The sequence below is a fragment of the Triturus cristatus genome, chromosome 11 (assembly GCF_964204655.1).
Source record: "Triturus cristatus chromosome 11, aTriCri1.1, whole genome shotgun sequence".
NCBI classification, from domain to species: Eukaryota; Metazoa; Chordata; class Amphibia; order Caudata; family Salamandridae; genus Triturus; species Triturus cristatus.
Genome location: NC_140594.1, coordinates 360,529,007 through 360,545,339, shown reverse-complemented (window position 1 = coordinate 360,545,339; position 16,333 = coordinate 360,529,007). Strand labels below are relative to the sequence as shown.

Below are 16,333 nucleotides of genomic sequence, written 5' to 3'. Positions count from 1 at the left end.
CTTTAGTGTCCCTGGGAGAACGAGAGATGGTTCCTAAGATCCAGGTGCCCGCAAATACCACAAAGTATGGGCAGTGGGTCACCATCAACGGCCAAAGAGGGGAGGCTCAGGAGCCAGTATGACTATGGTACGTAGCCAACTGGTGTCTCCAGAGCAGGTGATTCCCGATGTGCTCCACCCTGCCGCGATGGCTGACGGCAGAATGGGCCACTATCCGGTGGCCGAGGTTCCATTTGAATGGGAAGGGGTTGCAGGGTTGCTTCGAGTTGCCGTAAGCCCTGCCGTGCCAGTCGATTGTCTGCTGGGGAATGACATGGAGCATAATGCTTGGAAAGAGGTGGAATACCGGACTCATGCTGAGATGCTGGGTACACCTGACTGGGCCTGTGTCAGCACAAGGTCTGCGACTACCCGGAGGGGGAGTTCGTTTAGGCGGGAGCCTGGAACAAAGGCACCGCCGGCTGCCAATCAAGGGAAGAACCGCCTCGGCACCCGCGCCCCGTGTGACGGATAGGCCACCGGAGGTGGTGGACCAGGAGTCCGCTGGGGGGGATGTTACCGAACTGGAGAACATACCCATCCCGGCCGAGTGGCACGTGGAGGGAGGGCCGACCAGGGAGGAATTCTGCAAGGGCCAGAAGGAGTGTCCTACCCTTGAGGGACTGAGGCGACAGGCCGAAGCCCAGGCAGCAGGGAACGTTGAGGGGAACTACCACATTTACTGGGAGGATGGCCTCCTCTACAGTGAACCCAAGGCACCCATGCACGGATCGTCACGGGCCTTGGTTGTCCCTCAACGTTACCGAGCCTTCCTTCTGGAATTGGCTCATGAGATCCCCTTGGCAGGACACCTGGGGCAAGACAAGACCTTTGCCCGGCTTGTCCCACACTTTTATTGGCCTCAGATGAAAGTGTCGTCCGACACCTACTGCCGGACGTGCGTGTCTTGTCAAGCCAGTGGGAAAACAGGGGTGAAGCTGAAAGCTCCCCTGGAACCACTTCCTGTCGTTAGCACCCCCTTTGAAAGGGTGGGCATCGACATTGTGGGTCCGTTAGATCCGCCTACTACAGCTGGTCACAGGTTTATCCTGGTTCTGGTGGATCATGCCACACGGTACCCAGAGGCTATACCTCTGAGGACCATTACTGCACCTGTTGTGGCTAGGGCCCTGATGGGAATCTTTACCCGAGTGGGTTTTCCCAAGGAAGTTGTGTCCGACAGGGGGACCAACTTCATGTCAGCATATATGCGGGCGATGTGGAAGGAGTGTGGAGTGACCTACCGGTTCACCACTCCTTACCACCCCCAGACCAATGGTCTGGTGGAGAGGTTCAATAAAACCTTGAAAGGCATGATCAGAAGTCTGCCTGAAAGCCTGCGGAGGAAATGGGACGTCCTCCTACCCTGTCTATTGTTTTCTTACAGGGAAGTGCCACAGAAGGGAGTGGGCTTCAGCCCCTTCGAGCTTTTGTATGGGCACCCTGTGTGTGGACCTCTCAGCCTGGTGAGAGACGGATGGGAAAGAACTCCCAGAAAGCTTCCCCAGGACGTGGTGAGCTACATGCTGGCCTTCCGGAGCCAAATGGCTAAGTTGTGGAAGCAAGCTTCTGACAACTTGGAAGCCAGCCAAGCAGTGATGAAGGCGTGGTATGACCACAATGCTCACCCGGTGGAGTTGGAGCCTGGCCAGAAGGTGTGGGTGATCGAACCAGGAGAGCTTAGCGCCCTCCAGGATCGCTGGTCAGGACCCTTTGAGGTGTTGGAGAAGAAGGGTAAGGCTACCTACTTGGTGGATCTGAAGACCCCTCGTCAGCCCCTACGGGTGCTGCATGCCAACCGCCTCAAACCCCACCATGAGAGGCCCGATGTCATATTGTTAATGGTGACTGACGGAGCAGAGGACGTGGAAAGCGAGCCTCTCCCCGACTTATTTGCGTCTCAAGAAAAGGATGGGTCGGTGGAGGGAGTGATTCTCTCCCCATCCCTAACTCCTGAACAGCAGGAGGACTGCCGCCAGGTCCTGGGGCAGTACTCTTCGTTGTTCTCCCTTGTTCTGGGTAGGACTCACCTGTGCGTCCATGACGTGGACACCGGAGACAGCCCACCTGTGAAGTCAAAGATCTACCGGATGACAGACAAGGTGAAGGCCAGCATTCACAGTGAAGTCACTAAGATGCTGGAGCTAGGAGTGATTGAACCTTCTAGCAGCCCCTGGTCCAGTCCGGTGGTACTAGTACCAAAAGCTGCACCACCGGGAGCCCAACCGGAACTGAGGTTCTGTGTGGACTACCGGGGACTGAACTCAGTAACCAAGACTGATGCTCATCCGATTCCAAGAGCGGATGAATTGATTGACCGGCTGGGAGCTGCCCAATATCTGAGTACCTTTGACCTTACTTCCGGGTACTGGCAGATCTCTCTGACTGATGGAGCTAAGGAAAGGTCAGCCTTCTCCACGCCCAAGGGCCACTACCAGTTCTGCGTGATGCCCTTTGGGCTCAAGAACGCACCTGCCACGTTTCAGCGTCTGGTGAACCAGATCCTCACTGGAATGGAGAGTTTCTCTGCTGCTTATCTGGACGACATTGCCGTCTTCAGTAACAGCTGGGAGGATCACTTGCGTCACCTGCAAACTGTTCTCCAGGCCCTGAAGCAAGCTGGTTTAACGATCAAGGCCAGTAAATGCCAGATCGGGCAGGGGTCGGTAGTGTACCTTGGACACTTGGTGGGTAGGGGAGCGGTGCAACCCCTCCAGGCAAAAATCGAGGCAATCATGGCCTGGGAACCCCCCAAGACTCAGACTGAGGTCCGAGCTTTTCTGGGCCTCACCGGATATTACCGCCGCTTCGTGAAGGGGTATGGGACCATTGTGGCCCCCCTCCCGGAGCTTACGTCCAAGAAACAACCTCGACGGGTAGTCTGGACGGAGGCTTGCCAGCAGGCCTTTGTGAAACTGAAGCAAGCCATGTGCGAGGCCCCGGTCTTAAGGGCCCCAGACTTTTCCAAGGAGTTCATTGTCCAGACGGATGCATCGGAACATGGCATTGGGGCAGTGTTATCGCAACTCAATGAAGAGGGTCTGGATCAACCCGTGGTCTTCCTATCCCGGAGACTACTTCCCAGGGAACAGAAGTGGAGTGCAATAGAGTGTGAAGCCTTTGCAGTGGTATGGGCTCTGAAGAAGTTGCGGCCATACCTGTTTGGCTCGCACTTCCTAGTTCAGACCGACCACAGACCCCTTCGGTGGCTGATGCAGATGAAGGGGGAGAATCCCAAGTTGCTAAGGTGGTCTATCTCCCTACAGGGAATGGACTTTCAGGTGGAACATCGGCCTGGAGTGGACCACGCCAATGCAGACGGTCTCTCAAGGTATTTCCGCCTTAGTGATGAGAACTCCCAAGGGGTTGGGTAGCTCTCCCCACTTTCAGCTGGGGGGGACGCGTGTTAGACCTGTCAGCCCTTTGGGTGGTCCCTCCTCATCATTATTTATTTTGTCCCACTTTTGCCTCAAACCCTGTTATAATTTTTCCTTTTTGGGAACCACCAGACTTTTTAGTGTTGATGCAGGGTCAGGGAGCCATTTTCCCTACCCCTGGAACTTCTGTCTGAGGGCCCGAGACACAAAATGGTGGCCACCCATTGTCACCTGTGACATCACCAGAACCCACTGGAGGTTTCTAGAACCTTCTGTAACATTCTAGAACCCTGTGACAGTGGGAGGCAGTTTAGAATGTTGGGAGGCCATCTCAGAGTGGCAGTTGGCAACTGACTGGAGAAGAGAGAGGACAGAGATAGAAGGAGGTCGGAGTAAGGCAGCAGGGGTGGAAACCAGTGCTTGGAGTGGGGTCCAGAAACCCACCCTTGATGCTAGTCCCTACTGACCAAGCCCAGCCTAAAGCCCTGTGTGGGACCAAGACCAGAAGAACCATCTTAAGGAACTGAACATTTGAAACAGGCCTTAAAGAGGAAGAACAGCAAGTTCCTGACCTGTTAGCAGTGTCCTCCTGAAGTCCTGACGTCGAGAAGCCTGGAGACCTGGGTCCTGAGGTCGAGAAGCGGCGCTGACAGAAAGCAGACGTCGTACCCGGAGCCGCCAGAGGTCGATTGAGGGCGCCGACGGAGGTCCTGGAGAGGCACCAGAGGTCGAGTAGGGAGTCACCCGAGGTCGAGGTGAGGGCGCCGACGGAGGTCGTGGAGAGGCGCCGGAGGTCGAGTGGAGACTCACCCGAGGTCGAGGTGAGGCGTCGACGGGGGAGTGAAGTCCGCCCACCGGAGTCGCCGGAAACTGAGGTGAAGCGCGCCAGAGGTCGGGAGTGGAGATCGCACTCCGGAGACACCCGGAAGCGGGGAGACCGTGTCCCTGCGACGCCGGAAGGCGACATCGAGTCGAGACCGCCCAGCGACATCGAGTCGAGACCGCCCAGCGACATCGAGTCGAGACCGCCCAGCGACATCGAGTCGAGACCGCCCAGCGACATCGATCCGGAGCCGCCTCACGGCGTCGACACGGTGCCGAGCGGAGCCGATCATCGTGAAAAGGGCAGTAAGTGGTAGAGGGGGCGTCTGAGGCCCCGTGGAGCCCTAAAAGACCATTCTAGGGGCTAGAGGGGTGTTAGAACCAGCCTGGGAGTGCCAGGGGTGAACTAAGACTGGTGCAGTGACATCTGTGAGGGGCTGTGTAGTTTGGAGGGCCAGATCTTTAGGTTACCCTTGTTCTGCCTCAGCTTAGGTCCCAGCCTTGACCAATCTAGGTGGGACACCCCCCATGCCATCCAAATGACCACGAGCTGTGTATGGGCAAAGTAAGACCAAGTTACCTCATGAAAGTGATCTGATCTGTAACTGTCATTGATTGCTTTACTTTATTTATTGAGGGTGCTTTATTTATTGTCTTCCACTAATTTATTCTTGCACTGTATTTATTGTCTGACTGTATTTATTTGCCGTCGGTATTTATTGCATATCTATTTATCCTTTGCTTAATGATGACCTGAACCTATTTATTGAAATTCCAAAGTAGCATTATTTATTTGACCTGCTCTTTTAAGGGAAAATCTTATTGTATTGTATTTATGTAATGAAACCTGCAACTAAGGAAAATAAGATAAAGACATATATATTTTCAACTTGACTTGCATTATTTTTTACGGTGTAGTGTCGTTTTTGGAACGGATGAACGCATGGTTATTGTGTGGGTGTGACGTACGCTTAACACGGTGCCTGACCCCCAACCGCTCGAGCCAAGCTACCGTTGTGCTGGAAACCTGGTGACTGCTAACCCGGTTGCCCGGTTTCTAACAGGCGGTAATTAGCTAGATCAGTGGATAAAAGGTATTTTTTTTTTAATGGGTCTGATCAAGGCCGCCTTCCAGTCTTAGGATACTTTCCCAGAAGTAATTGATAGATTAATTAGGTATCAGATTTGTGGTGCCAGTTTCGACAGGACTGTGGGAGGGCAGACATCTGACGTAGAGCAAGACTTCATAGAGCTTAGAAGGTTCAAGGTAGTTTCTGTGGAGATTACTTTGAAATTGCACAAGCTAATGGGTGAGTCAGTGAGAGGAGAAGGGGCTCATGAGACTCGGGGATGATAGGGGGGTGGTTTAGGTAAATCTCCTTGATTTTGCCCTCCGAATGATCAGCCAAGGTGTCCCCTAAGCTGTTGTAAGTCCAGCATAGTCCCATAGGAGCCCCCTCCCTGTGACGCACCTCAGACTGACATATCTGAGCCTCTAACGCCTGCTGACGAAGCTTATTCGCCTGTTCAAAGGCTGACGTATGGGAATTAAGCTCCCTTCACAGCCCCCCTTAGTCGCTGGGGAGACATCCCTCTTATTGTTATCAGGAAAAATAGTGTTCGCTAGTGTCTTTGATATGGTTGCGGAGAACTGGGTTTTGGAGAGTAACATTGTTTAAGATCCATGGGCGAGGAAATGGGCGTTGAGGAGTCAGATTACTAACTATCAACCATATGAGAGCATGGTCGGAGATTAGACTCACATCCATCTTAGTGTCAACAACACTAGGCATTAGAAACTGTGAAGTCAAAAAATAGTCTAATTAGGAGTATGTTTTATGCACACTAAAACGTGAAGTCCTTGTCTTGAGCATTGTGGGAACACCAAACATCCATCAATGCTAAATATAGAATGCCTTGGGTCAAAGCTGGTATCGGATCAGGTTCACCTTGCAGGGGGTGGGAGCGGTCACAGGCAAGGTTAAAGTCACCTCCTAGCACTATGGCGCCCCTGTGGAAATGAGAAAGCAGTGGGAAAAAGTCTGTGAAAAAGACATCTGTCATGATTGGAGACCATAAATTGAAGCTATGCACGGTTGTGTAGTGCCGTGCATGTCCCATATGCCTATTTGTCGTCCCTCATGGTCTCTATCGAGGCCGTCTAGGGTAAATGAGGGATCGTGACGAAGTAAAATAGCGATTCCCCGGGCCTTACGTGTATGGCGGGAGTGGAATTGAGTGGAATACCAGTACGAATGCCTCTTTTAATAGTACCACATCCACCTCCTTGCAAAGCAGTCAGTTTGCCAGTAACGTGCGCATGAGGGGTGTGTTGAGACCTTGTATGTTGAGGGAAACAATATGTAGCATCATCATGGGGGAGCCTGCTTAGAACTGCAGAATGAATTCAAAAGTAAACAAAAGATGTATGGCTTCCGTGTTCTTGCAAAACCAATTGTGCACAGATATGTCAATAACAATAAACAATGAATTAAACATCTATTAAAAATACAAAGCTCAACGACCCAGAAATCTTCAGGCCAACAGTCATTATACAAACGACCAAGAAAGTAATCAACATGAATAAGAAAAGAAAAAAGGAATATAGCAAAAGCACATGAATACTGTGAAAGTAGTACAGCACAGAGAAGCGAGATCGAAAAAAAGTTCACGTGGGTCGGGTAATCTTTTGTGATGCCCACTTGTGAATCCACCCAGCCAAGCATACTTTTACATATTTTATTTTTTAGATGCCATTCAAAAATAGTTTTCAGTATTTTGTTGTATACAGTAGGAAACACAGAAAATTAGGAATATGATGAAAATTCCCAACATGAACTACAGTTTATCAAGCCTTACTTACTCATGCCAATTTGTTTCATACACCTAATCCTAAACCCTTTGTTCTAATCATCACATATGCTGTCTGTGCCATCTTTTATTGTATTCACATAACATTAGTATAGTTTGGGAGATAAATAAGTGCTGCAAGGCAACGTAGAGAGGGCATGTAAGAGTTTGACTTTAGCACAGGTGCTTTTTTGAGTTGTGTAGTGTTCTCATTTATTCCTTCTCCGCTCCGGGAATAACTTTCAAGGAGTGGAATGGGGAGCGTAGGAGGTGTAAGCCAAAGTGCATGTCAATGTATGAAGCTAATACATTGTATTTTAATTCCAATTTTAGTTTTAATTAACCAATGATATTGAAGCTAATGGTGGTGCAAATTAAAACAGTATTAGTGTAATTTATTATTATTATAGAGGCTTTTATAACGCGCTCTGCTACTAAATAGTATAGTATCCTGGCGCGAAGAGAAAAAAGAAGGGGACAGATCGCAGTAAATGCAAGGGAGGAGCAGCCTTTAGGCATTGGTGTTGAATAGGTAGGTTTTTAGGCCTTTCCTGAAAGCCATGATGGAAGGGGCTGTTCTCAATTGCAGAGGCAGGGTATTCCAAGCTCTCGCTGCTCTAACAGAAATGGATTGTCCGCCAAGCCTGCTATATTTGAACTTTGGTACAGTCATTTGATAGAGGTTGCTTGATCTGAGAGGGCGATTGGGGGCATAGAGAGAGAATCTTTTTCTCAAATAGGCTGGGCCTGTTAGGTGGAGTGCTCGGTATGCTAACACAAGAATCTTGAATAAGATCCTTTGTGCCACTGGAAGCCAGTGAAGGTCTCGGAGTGGTTGGCGAACGCTAGATCTTCTGGGAATGTTAAACAGCAGCCGGACCGCAGCATTTTGGATGACTTGGAGGCGATGGATCAGATAGGCTGGGAGTCCGCTGTAGAGAGCATTCGCATAATCCAGTCTGGATAATATCAGAGCGCGAATGACCGTCTCCTTAGCTGATCGCGGAAGCAAAGGAAGGAATCTGCGTAGAGTTTTAAGAGTGGAAAAGCAGATTCCGGTGAGTTTTTTCAGGTGATCTTCAAATCTGAGATTATTGCTGAACCAGATTCCTAGGTTTTTTGCAGGTCCACCTGTGTATTTAGGGCTGGGAAAATCGGTGGGCCAGAGAGAATCATAGAAATTATCTGGGAAGGAGCCGTACAGTAGAATCTCAGATTTGCTCTCATTGCACTTAAGTTGAGCCAAGGCCAGCCAGCGGAAGACCGATGATAGGCAAAATTGGACTCTCGTCGTGTCAAGGTTGTTTTTGGGCCATGTAAACAAGAGCTGGGTATCATCGGCGTAGGCCATAATTTTGGCCCCCAGCTGTTCCGCAAGATAGATAAGGGGGGTCATATAGACATTAAAAAGCAGGGGGCTCAGGGTGGAGCCCTGTGGTACGCCAGTTGAGAGTTTTTTGGGAGAGGAAGAGAAAGGTGGCATCCACACTTGCTGGGACCTGTCATCTAAGAAAGATCTCAGCCAGCCGAGGGCAGGGCCAGTTATGCCAATGTCTGCTAGTCTGGTCAGTAGGAGGGAGTGAGGGACCGTATCGAAGGCGGCAGAGAGGTCCAATAAAATCAGCGCCGCTCTGCCACCTCCGTCTAGGCACTCCCGGATAGCCTCAGAGACCTCAACCAGGGCCGTCTCTGTGCTGAAGGCAGCTCTAAAACCTGATTGCGCAGGGTGGAGAGCTTGAGAGTCTTCTACGAATCGGTCCAGCTGTGAGAATGCAACTTTTTCGCAAATCTTTGTTAGAGCTGGCAGTAAAGAGATGGGTCGGAAGTTAGCGGGAGTTTTTGGATCTAGGCCATTTTTCTTAAGGAGTGGTAGCAGTTTTGCCTGTTTCCAGCAAGCTGGAACTGTGGCGCTGGAAAAGGAGAGGTTCACTATATGCGTCACCTCTTGGCCGACTGTGTTAGCCAGGCCCGCAAGGACTCTGGCTGGGCAGGGGTCTGCTGGGGAACCCGATTTTAGGGTAGCCAGAATTTTCGCGACCTCAGTTGGATTCACTGGAGTGAAGAGGGCAAACTGATCCGTAGAAGTGGGCATAGTGGGAATGGGAGTAGTCATAGAGGCTGGGAAATTGTTGCATACAGTGAGCAGATCATCTTGGATTTTATCGATTTTTTCCACAAAAAACACAGAGAGTTCTTCACACCATTTTGCCGATGAGGCTAGAAGAGGGTGAGCGGCGCAAGGGGAGACAAAGCTTTTAACAACAGCAAAGATTTCCGCGCTGTTGTTGTTGGCCTTGGAAATACGCCCTTCATAGTATGAGCTTTTTGCCACTTTAATTGCAGCATAGTATTTCTTTTGAGCTGTTCTAAGTTCTTTCTTGGCCTCAGGGAGGTATGCTTGTCTCCAACGTCTTTCGAGTTTTTTGCAGCCTGATTTAAGATCGCGGAGGGTGTTGGAGAACCAGGGTTTGGAAGGGGAGGAGCGAACTCTACAGACGAGACCTGATTTGGTTGAGAGAGCAACACCTTCTTTAATCCATGAGTTGAATACGCTCACTGCTGGTTCAATTTCTGAAGGCAGTGAGGGGCGAGAGGTATCGAGATGGTCACAGAGTGAAGTTAAATTAATTTTCTGTGTATGAGCCACAGATTGGTTGGTCTCAGCAGGGCGGGACAAGGGCCAGGAGAATCTTATTAGCATGTGATCAGACCAGTTTAATTTCTCAGGTTCGGACATATTTATATTAAAATTGGTGCATACTAAGTCAAGGGCATGACCCCCTGAGTGAGTGGGAGCCTTGATCCACTGTTTCAGTTGGGCCATCGCAAACGCATCGTTTAGCCGAACTGTGTCGGATAGATCAAGCTGGTCCACATGGATATTAAAGTCCCCCAGAAGGAGATATGTGGGGTATTTCAGGGCACGTGGGACTATCATGTCCTCTAGTGCCTCTAGAAATTTTCCTGCGTGGCCAGGTGGTCGGTAAACCAGAGATCCAACTAAGGTAAAGTGAGCCCCTAAAGTGAGAGAAAAATGGAGTACCTCAGCATCAATGGATGGGCCCATAGGGTCTAGAGAAAAGGTCCATTTATCCCGAAAAATGGCTGCTACGCCACCTCCTCTGCCTAGGGGGCGGTCTTGTCTGATAATTTTAAAGCCACGTGGGATGGCAAGTTCGATCACTGGGTTACATGTGTCATTGAGCCATGTTTCGGTGACAAAGAGAAGGTCAAACTCGTTGTCACTTAGTAGCTCGAATATTTCATTAGAATGTTTTACCAGAGATCTGGCATTGATCAAGCCGGCCCGGAGACTAGACGGGTCAGTAGCACACTGTGTGGAGGCTGGTAGAGTAGGTTGAGAGCGGAATGAGCATGATTGACAAGTGTACTGAACAGCAACCGCCAGGTCCCATTGACTCGAACAGGAGCAAGATTTAGTGTTCAGTGCAATTAAATACTCACGAGAGTAGGGAACACGCAGCCGGTTACAGGGTAGGGGGGCAGCTGCAAGGGGGCTGGCGCTGGCCGCGTCCGGGACGCGGACGGGCGCAGACGGGCTCGCCTTAGGCACGCCTTCGGCGCGCAAACGGCGCTCCCGCTGCGCTCGTCCGCTGCGCTTCCGGTGGCAACACATGATGTAGCCAACGGAGGGGGCGTGGCCTGTGATGTGGGCGTGGCCCAGGGACTCGCCTGAATGGCGTGGTATCGGTCGTTGCAGCCGGCGCTATGCAGCGCTTCACGGCTGTTTCAGGAGGGCTTAGGGAGAGTAGCACACACAAGTAAAAACAATAGATTTCAGGTTTTTTTTTTTTTAAAAAAAGAAATAGCACAGAGAAGCTCCCGGCGTGTGCCTGCGGAGTCCTTCAGTTTCTCGAGGCGGCGCTCACCAAGGCGCGTTTTTATAGGCTGCCTGACGGAGGGGGCGTGGCCTGTGATGTGGGCGTGGCCCAGGGACTCGCCTGAATGGCGTGGTATCGGTCGTTGCAGCCGGCGCTATGCAGCGCTTCACGGCTGTTTCAGGAGGGCTTAGGGAGAGTAGCACACACAAGTAAAAACAATAGATTTCAGGTTTTTTTTTTTTATAAAAAGAAATAGCACAGAGAAGCTCCCGGCGTGTGCCTGCGGAGTCCTTCAGTTTCTCGAGGCGGCGCTCACCAAGGCGCGTTTTTATAGGCTGCCTGGCGGAGGGGGCGTGGCCTGTGATGTGGGCGTGGCCCAGGGACTCGCCTGAATGGCGTGGTATCGGTCGTTGCAGCCGGCGCTATGCAGCGCTTCACGGCTGTTTCAGGAGGGCTTAGGGAGAGTAGCACACACAAGTAAAAACAATAGATTTCAGGTTTTTTTTTTTAAAAAAGAAATAGCACAGAGAAGCTCCCGGCGTGTGCCTGCGGAGTCCTTCAGTTTCTGACATTTTTGAAAACCTAATGGGTAATCTGCTAAGAATATTTGTGCTTCATTTATGTTGCATTCCAACATACTTACTAGTTTGTTATTCTCTGTACAGGAACTTCCTTCGATGTGGCAAGAAACACAAGCTCGAAGATGAAAATCATGCGGGGGATGAGTAAGTTCTATGATGTGTTTGAAATTTATGCAGAAAAGTGTCAGGACTGAAAGTTTATTCAAAAATATGTTGGGGTTTACCCAAATGACCCTCCTAAACCTGGGTAAGAATACTACAAAAAGTAGAGAGAAAGGAATTGGCAAGGAGGAAAAAATATCTATGTCTACTCAATCATAGGGGACTTCATATAACCCTATTAACAGTACATAGGCCTGCCATTAATTCATATACCTTATTCGAAACAACAAATCACATACCACAGACACATTTTTGGGAAAATATTCTTCATTATTTTAGTTTTTCTTGTAAAACATACAAACATATATGCAAACAACATATACATCACAAATCAACAAAAAACAACAAACAAAATTCATTAGTTCCTACTACCCACTCAATTGAAAATTAATCGGTGTTTTCAAACTGAATAAAAGCAATACACTTTGAGGTCTTCTTCTATGCACACAAGGTTACCTCCCCACTAAAGACCTTAGTTCAAATGTGCTTTCAACCATAGGACATTTTTTGTCAATTCCAGTTGGACTCCTCTTGTCAAAAAACTGTCGACGTGGACGCGTTTCGGCATTCATTTACATCTCGGCCTCCTCAGGACAAGGGTAAGGGAGCAAACTTGAAGCAGACAGATGTAGCTGACTGTAAGCCTCTGGGCAACTCAATCGGACCTGTGGCAATTTCCAATAAGCCAGCTACTAGTTACATCACCTTAAAATCGGGGTAACAGGCACTCAGAAGTAAATTCACCAACCCGTACATAAAATGAACAGGATTTTTCACTCAACTGGTTGCTTAAAGTCCTAATACTGCTCGCGGCACGCTAAATCCTTCCAATAATGCACTTTTGGGCGTACCAGGCGTTCCTCACTCTTTCTGCCTCATCACAGGTCTAAAGTCCGGTCTCCATAGAATCCGCCGGCGGGGGGATGAGTGAGTTCTATGACGTGTTTGAAATCTATGCAGAAAAGTGTCAGAACTGAAAGTTTGACAAGGTTCCACCTCACCAGTCAGACTCTAGTGCCTCACACAATGGTTCAAAGTAGATTTGTTTTGTGAAACACCTTCACTGCTGTAAAGTAATCAAAGGGGACACTTGTTTTTTCCTCTTCCCCTAAAATTAATTGTTGTACTCATAGTTATATGTCAGATGTCCCTTTAATCTTCCGATATGTGGGGTGGTGAGCCCGGATCCCTTTGTCCTACATAAGATTGTTTCTTTAAGAAAAATGAAGTTCTTGCAAACATGTTGCATCCCACAAGCCTCACCCTGTAGTTGCATCTCTGTTGCAGGAGCTGGACAAGGCACTTGTATTTTCTGCATGAACTTTGTGCTCTTTAGGTCTTGCCTGAGCCAGCGAATGCGCTGCTCTGGCGAGACATTTAGTGAGTGGGCTTTAAAAAGCCGAACACAGCTTTTTGTGTGGCCTAGAGCGTGCGGTTACGTGCACAGTTACGAGCAGAGGCGCCATCTGGCTTTCCTCTCTCGTCATGGCTCATTAAGTGCATCGCTCGCGGGCACCCTTACAGCCCGCGATCGCGATCACTTTCACTTTGACGGCCGCGCGACCAATGCTTGTTTTACCTGTCTTTGCATGCTTCCCTCTGCCTTTCCCTTTTTCTATTCTCTTTCTCCTGTGTTCTGTTGCTTCCATTCTCTGTCGCTCTTGTTCTTTCTTGCTCTATTACCCTCTCGCCTCACTCTTTTTGACATCTCTCCTTGTTTCTCTGTCCCACAGCCGTTCTTCTCTCGCTCTCTTTCTTGTCCCCTCCTCTCTCCCTTTCTCTGTTTCTTCGCCCTTCTGTACGTACGTGCGGCTTGTGATAAACAGGCGGATGGACCGCAGCTTCTGTTCGCGCCGCTAGGTCGGGGGCAGAGTCAGAGACACCATCGTGTCTCTGTGACATTCTGCAGGACAGGCTCAGCCTCGCTCCTAAGTCTGACATAAACTGCTCCAGCGCACACTGGCGCTCAGACATCAGAAGAATGGGTCTTAGCGCTGAGTACCGTTTTCAGATGTTCCTCAGTTTGTGCGCTACTGGTTTTTCACAAACGGTGAAACAAATTATGTTTATTTGCTATATAGATGGACACGCAGGCACCAGTGACCCTCTTGTTGCGCTAGGGAAATCACAAGGCAGTTCAGAGGTATATTATTCAAGTAATGGTGAGAATGGCAGTGCAAATATAAGTGCTGAGAAGGATAGTAATGTAGCAATAAGAAGTGCATGAAGGTGTTAGTATAGCGCTGCTATTCTTATATTATTGTCACTCTTGTTATGCTATATAGTGCTCTAATTAATTATTGTGGTTATTAGCATGACTATTTTGCTAATCATAATAAAAATAATAATAATTATTATTATACTAACAATAATACCCGGCGTATTGCAGAATACTAATTAATAGCCAATAAACAAATATTTCCATTCCAAATTAGATACTGACGCTCAGTCGCGTGGTTGGTATTTCTCAAAGGTTGACACGGATATTTGGCGCCTGGACATAAACCGGGCAGGTAGGCACTGTCGGGTGAGTGGAGAAAGGAAAGGACTTTGTCCTCAGGGCTGTGGTAAGTAAGCACAGGCGTTCGCCCGTTGCCTCGGCCTTCAAGCCGCACGCTGGTCCTCTGGCTTCCGGCACAACGCAGCCCCTTCCGCCTCTTTCTAAGCTTGGTCGTACCAGTGATGCTCGTGTTTCAATCGATAGTACCGGAAAGAATCATGTTCCACCAAAGGCTCATAAAATAATACCAGAACGCTTCCTTCGTGCGCAGAAATTGTTTTCCTCAAATTGGTGGGTCCGTCTGAGAGTGACTGGTGTACAACTCGTACCTTGAAATGATGAATTCAAACAAAAAGTTTGTATTTGCAAACATGTCTCGTATTTATGTTTGTGTCTCTTCGAGGCTTACGCAAGTGCTGTACCTTGTACTGTTGTAGCACTGTATGCATGTATGTGATGCGCATTCTGGGGGGCCCTATGCGTGCGTGGACTACTTGAGAGTAGGTGCGCATGATGTATGTTATGTGTTTGTGCTGCATATCTGATGCTCGTGTGTGTATTCTGGGGGCTGTTGTTTGGTCTGTGTCTGTCTGGGAAGAGCGGTGTGTGTGTGTGTGTGGTATATGTGGTGCACGTAGGTGCTGCACGTTGTGTTTTTATGTGTTATGCACTTAGTGTATTAGTTTGATTAGTGTCAGATGTGGGGAGAGGTATGTGAAGCGTGCGCTGCTTGCTGTGTGTAACATCTATGTTATGTGGCGTGCTTACAAATAAGTCTGTATAATATGTGCGATGGGTTTAGTGTGACCTATGTAAAGTGTGCCTTTTTGGAATGAACTTCATATGGCCTGCTGTCCTTGTATGTGGCGTGTGTTAAAGTATGTCGCATGAGTGTGGAGTGATTTTCATGTGTGGTATGCGATGTCGCATTTGCCTTCTTTGCTGTGTGTGTAGTTCATATGTGGGTAATGTTGGTATGTACGTGCATGCCACATTTGCTTTGTGTAGTCTGCATTTTGTCTGGATGTGGGGTAGGCCGTTTATGTGTGTGACTTTTGCTTTGCGTGATGTACCGTATGTGGGGTTTGTGTCTGTGTAGGGAGCGTCGGGGTGTGCATCTTTGTGTAGTTGTGCATGGCACATTTGCTTTGTTTAGTCGATGTTGTCTCTCGATGTAAGGTAGGCCTGTCTCACTGTCACTTTTTCTTCGTGTGGCATATAGTCAGTGGGGTTTGTCTCTCTGTGCGGGGTCTGTCGGGGTGTGCGTGTTTGTGTACTTGTGCATTCCACGTTTGCTTTGTGTGATGTGGTTTTCGTGTTGACGTGGGGTAAGTTGCTGTGTATTTACCTATCTATGCGTGCCACGTTTGCTTCCTGCTGCGCACGTAGTTTGCGTCTGTGCCGTGTGTGGCTGCGGGCGCGCGCGCGCATCTATGTGCATGGCTGAGTCTGCGGGCTGGGGGTTGGCGGGCTGGGGGTTGGCGTATCTCTCGCCCATAGTCTCATTCTTGCAGTTCGTTCTCCTCGAGGGCCCGTTCTTTGTCTGCGAATGCCCCCAGCTGGCAGATGGTTTGAAGTATATTTTAGGAGAAACAAATCTGCTTTTAAATATCTATTGACGTACGGTTGGAAAGGAGGACAATGCGTGCGCGGAGCACGGAGTAAAGCGGTCCTGCCCTGCTATCACACAGCATCACTCAGCGCCACCACAGCATCACTCAGTGCCACAACAATATAACTCAGCACCACCACAGCATCACTCAGCACCACAACAGCATCACTCAGCACCACCACAGCATCACTCAGCGTCACCACAGTATCACTCAGTACCACATCAGTATCACTCAGCATCGCATTTGCACTAGTACACCACCACATCACCATCACCCAGCAAGACCTGAGTATCATTCAGCATCACCTCAGCATCGTCTCTGCACCAGTCACCACCACCACCACCACTACCACTTCAGAATCATTCAGCACCACCTCAGCCTGCTCTCGGAATCTGGCATCTGTTGATTCTCCCCTAGCGTCTGGCCGCTGCTAGTGTTATAATACAGGTACTAGTTCCCAACCTTCACCCTCAGATTGTTTATGCCCTCTCAAAAAAAAGCTTTAACAAACAACCATTGGAATAGGCAGTAACAAGTTGCCAGCATT

The 16,333-nt window shown here is 49.2% G+C and overlaps 1 protein-coding gene across 4 annotated transcripts in view; it reads left to right on the top strand.

The window, feature by feature from the left end:
* Positions 1–16,333, top strand: part of CCDC117 (coiled-coil domain containing 117) — a 158,380-nt gene that overhangs the window by 72,182 nt on the left and 69,865 nt on the right. For 2 of the 4 annotated variants that reach the window (XM_085633538.1, XM_085633537.1), the window contains exon 3: positions 11,596–11,655. The exons of the other annotated variants lie outside the window; for them this stretch is intronic. In XM_085633538.1, the coding sequence (XP_085489664.1) occupies positions 11,596–11,655 (60 nt within the window). The remainder of the gene's footprint in view (positions 1–11,595; positions 11,656–16,333) is intronic. 4 annotated transcript variants of the gene reach the window in all.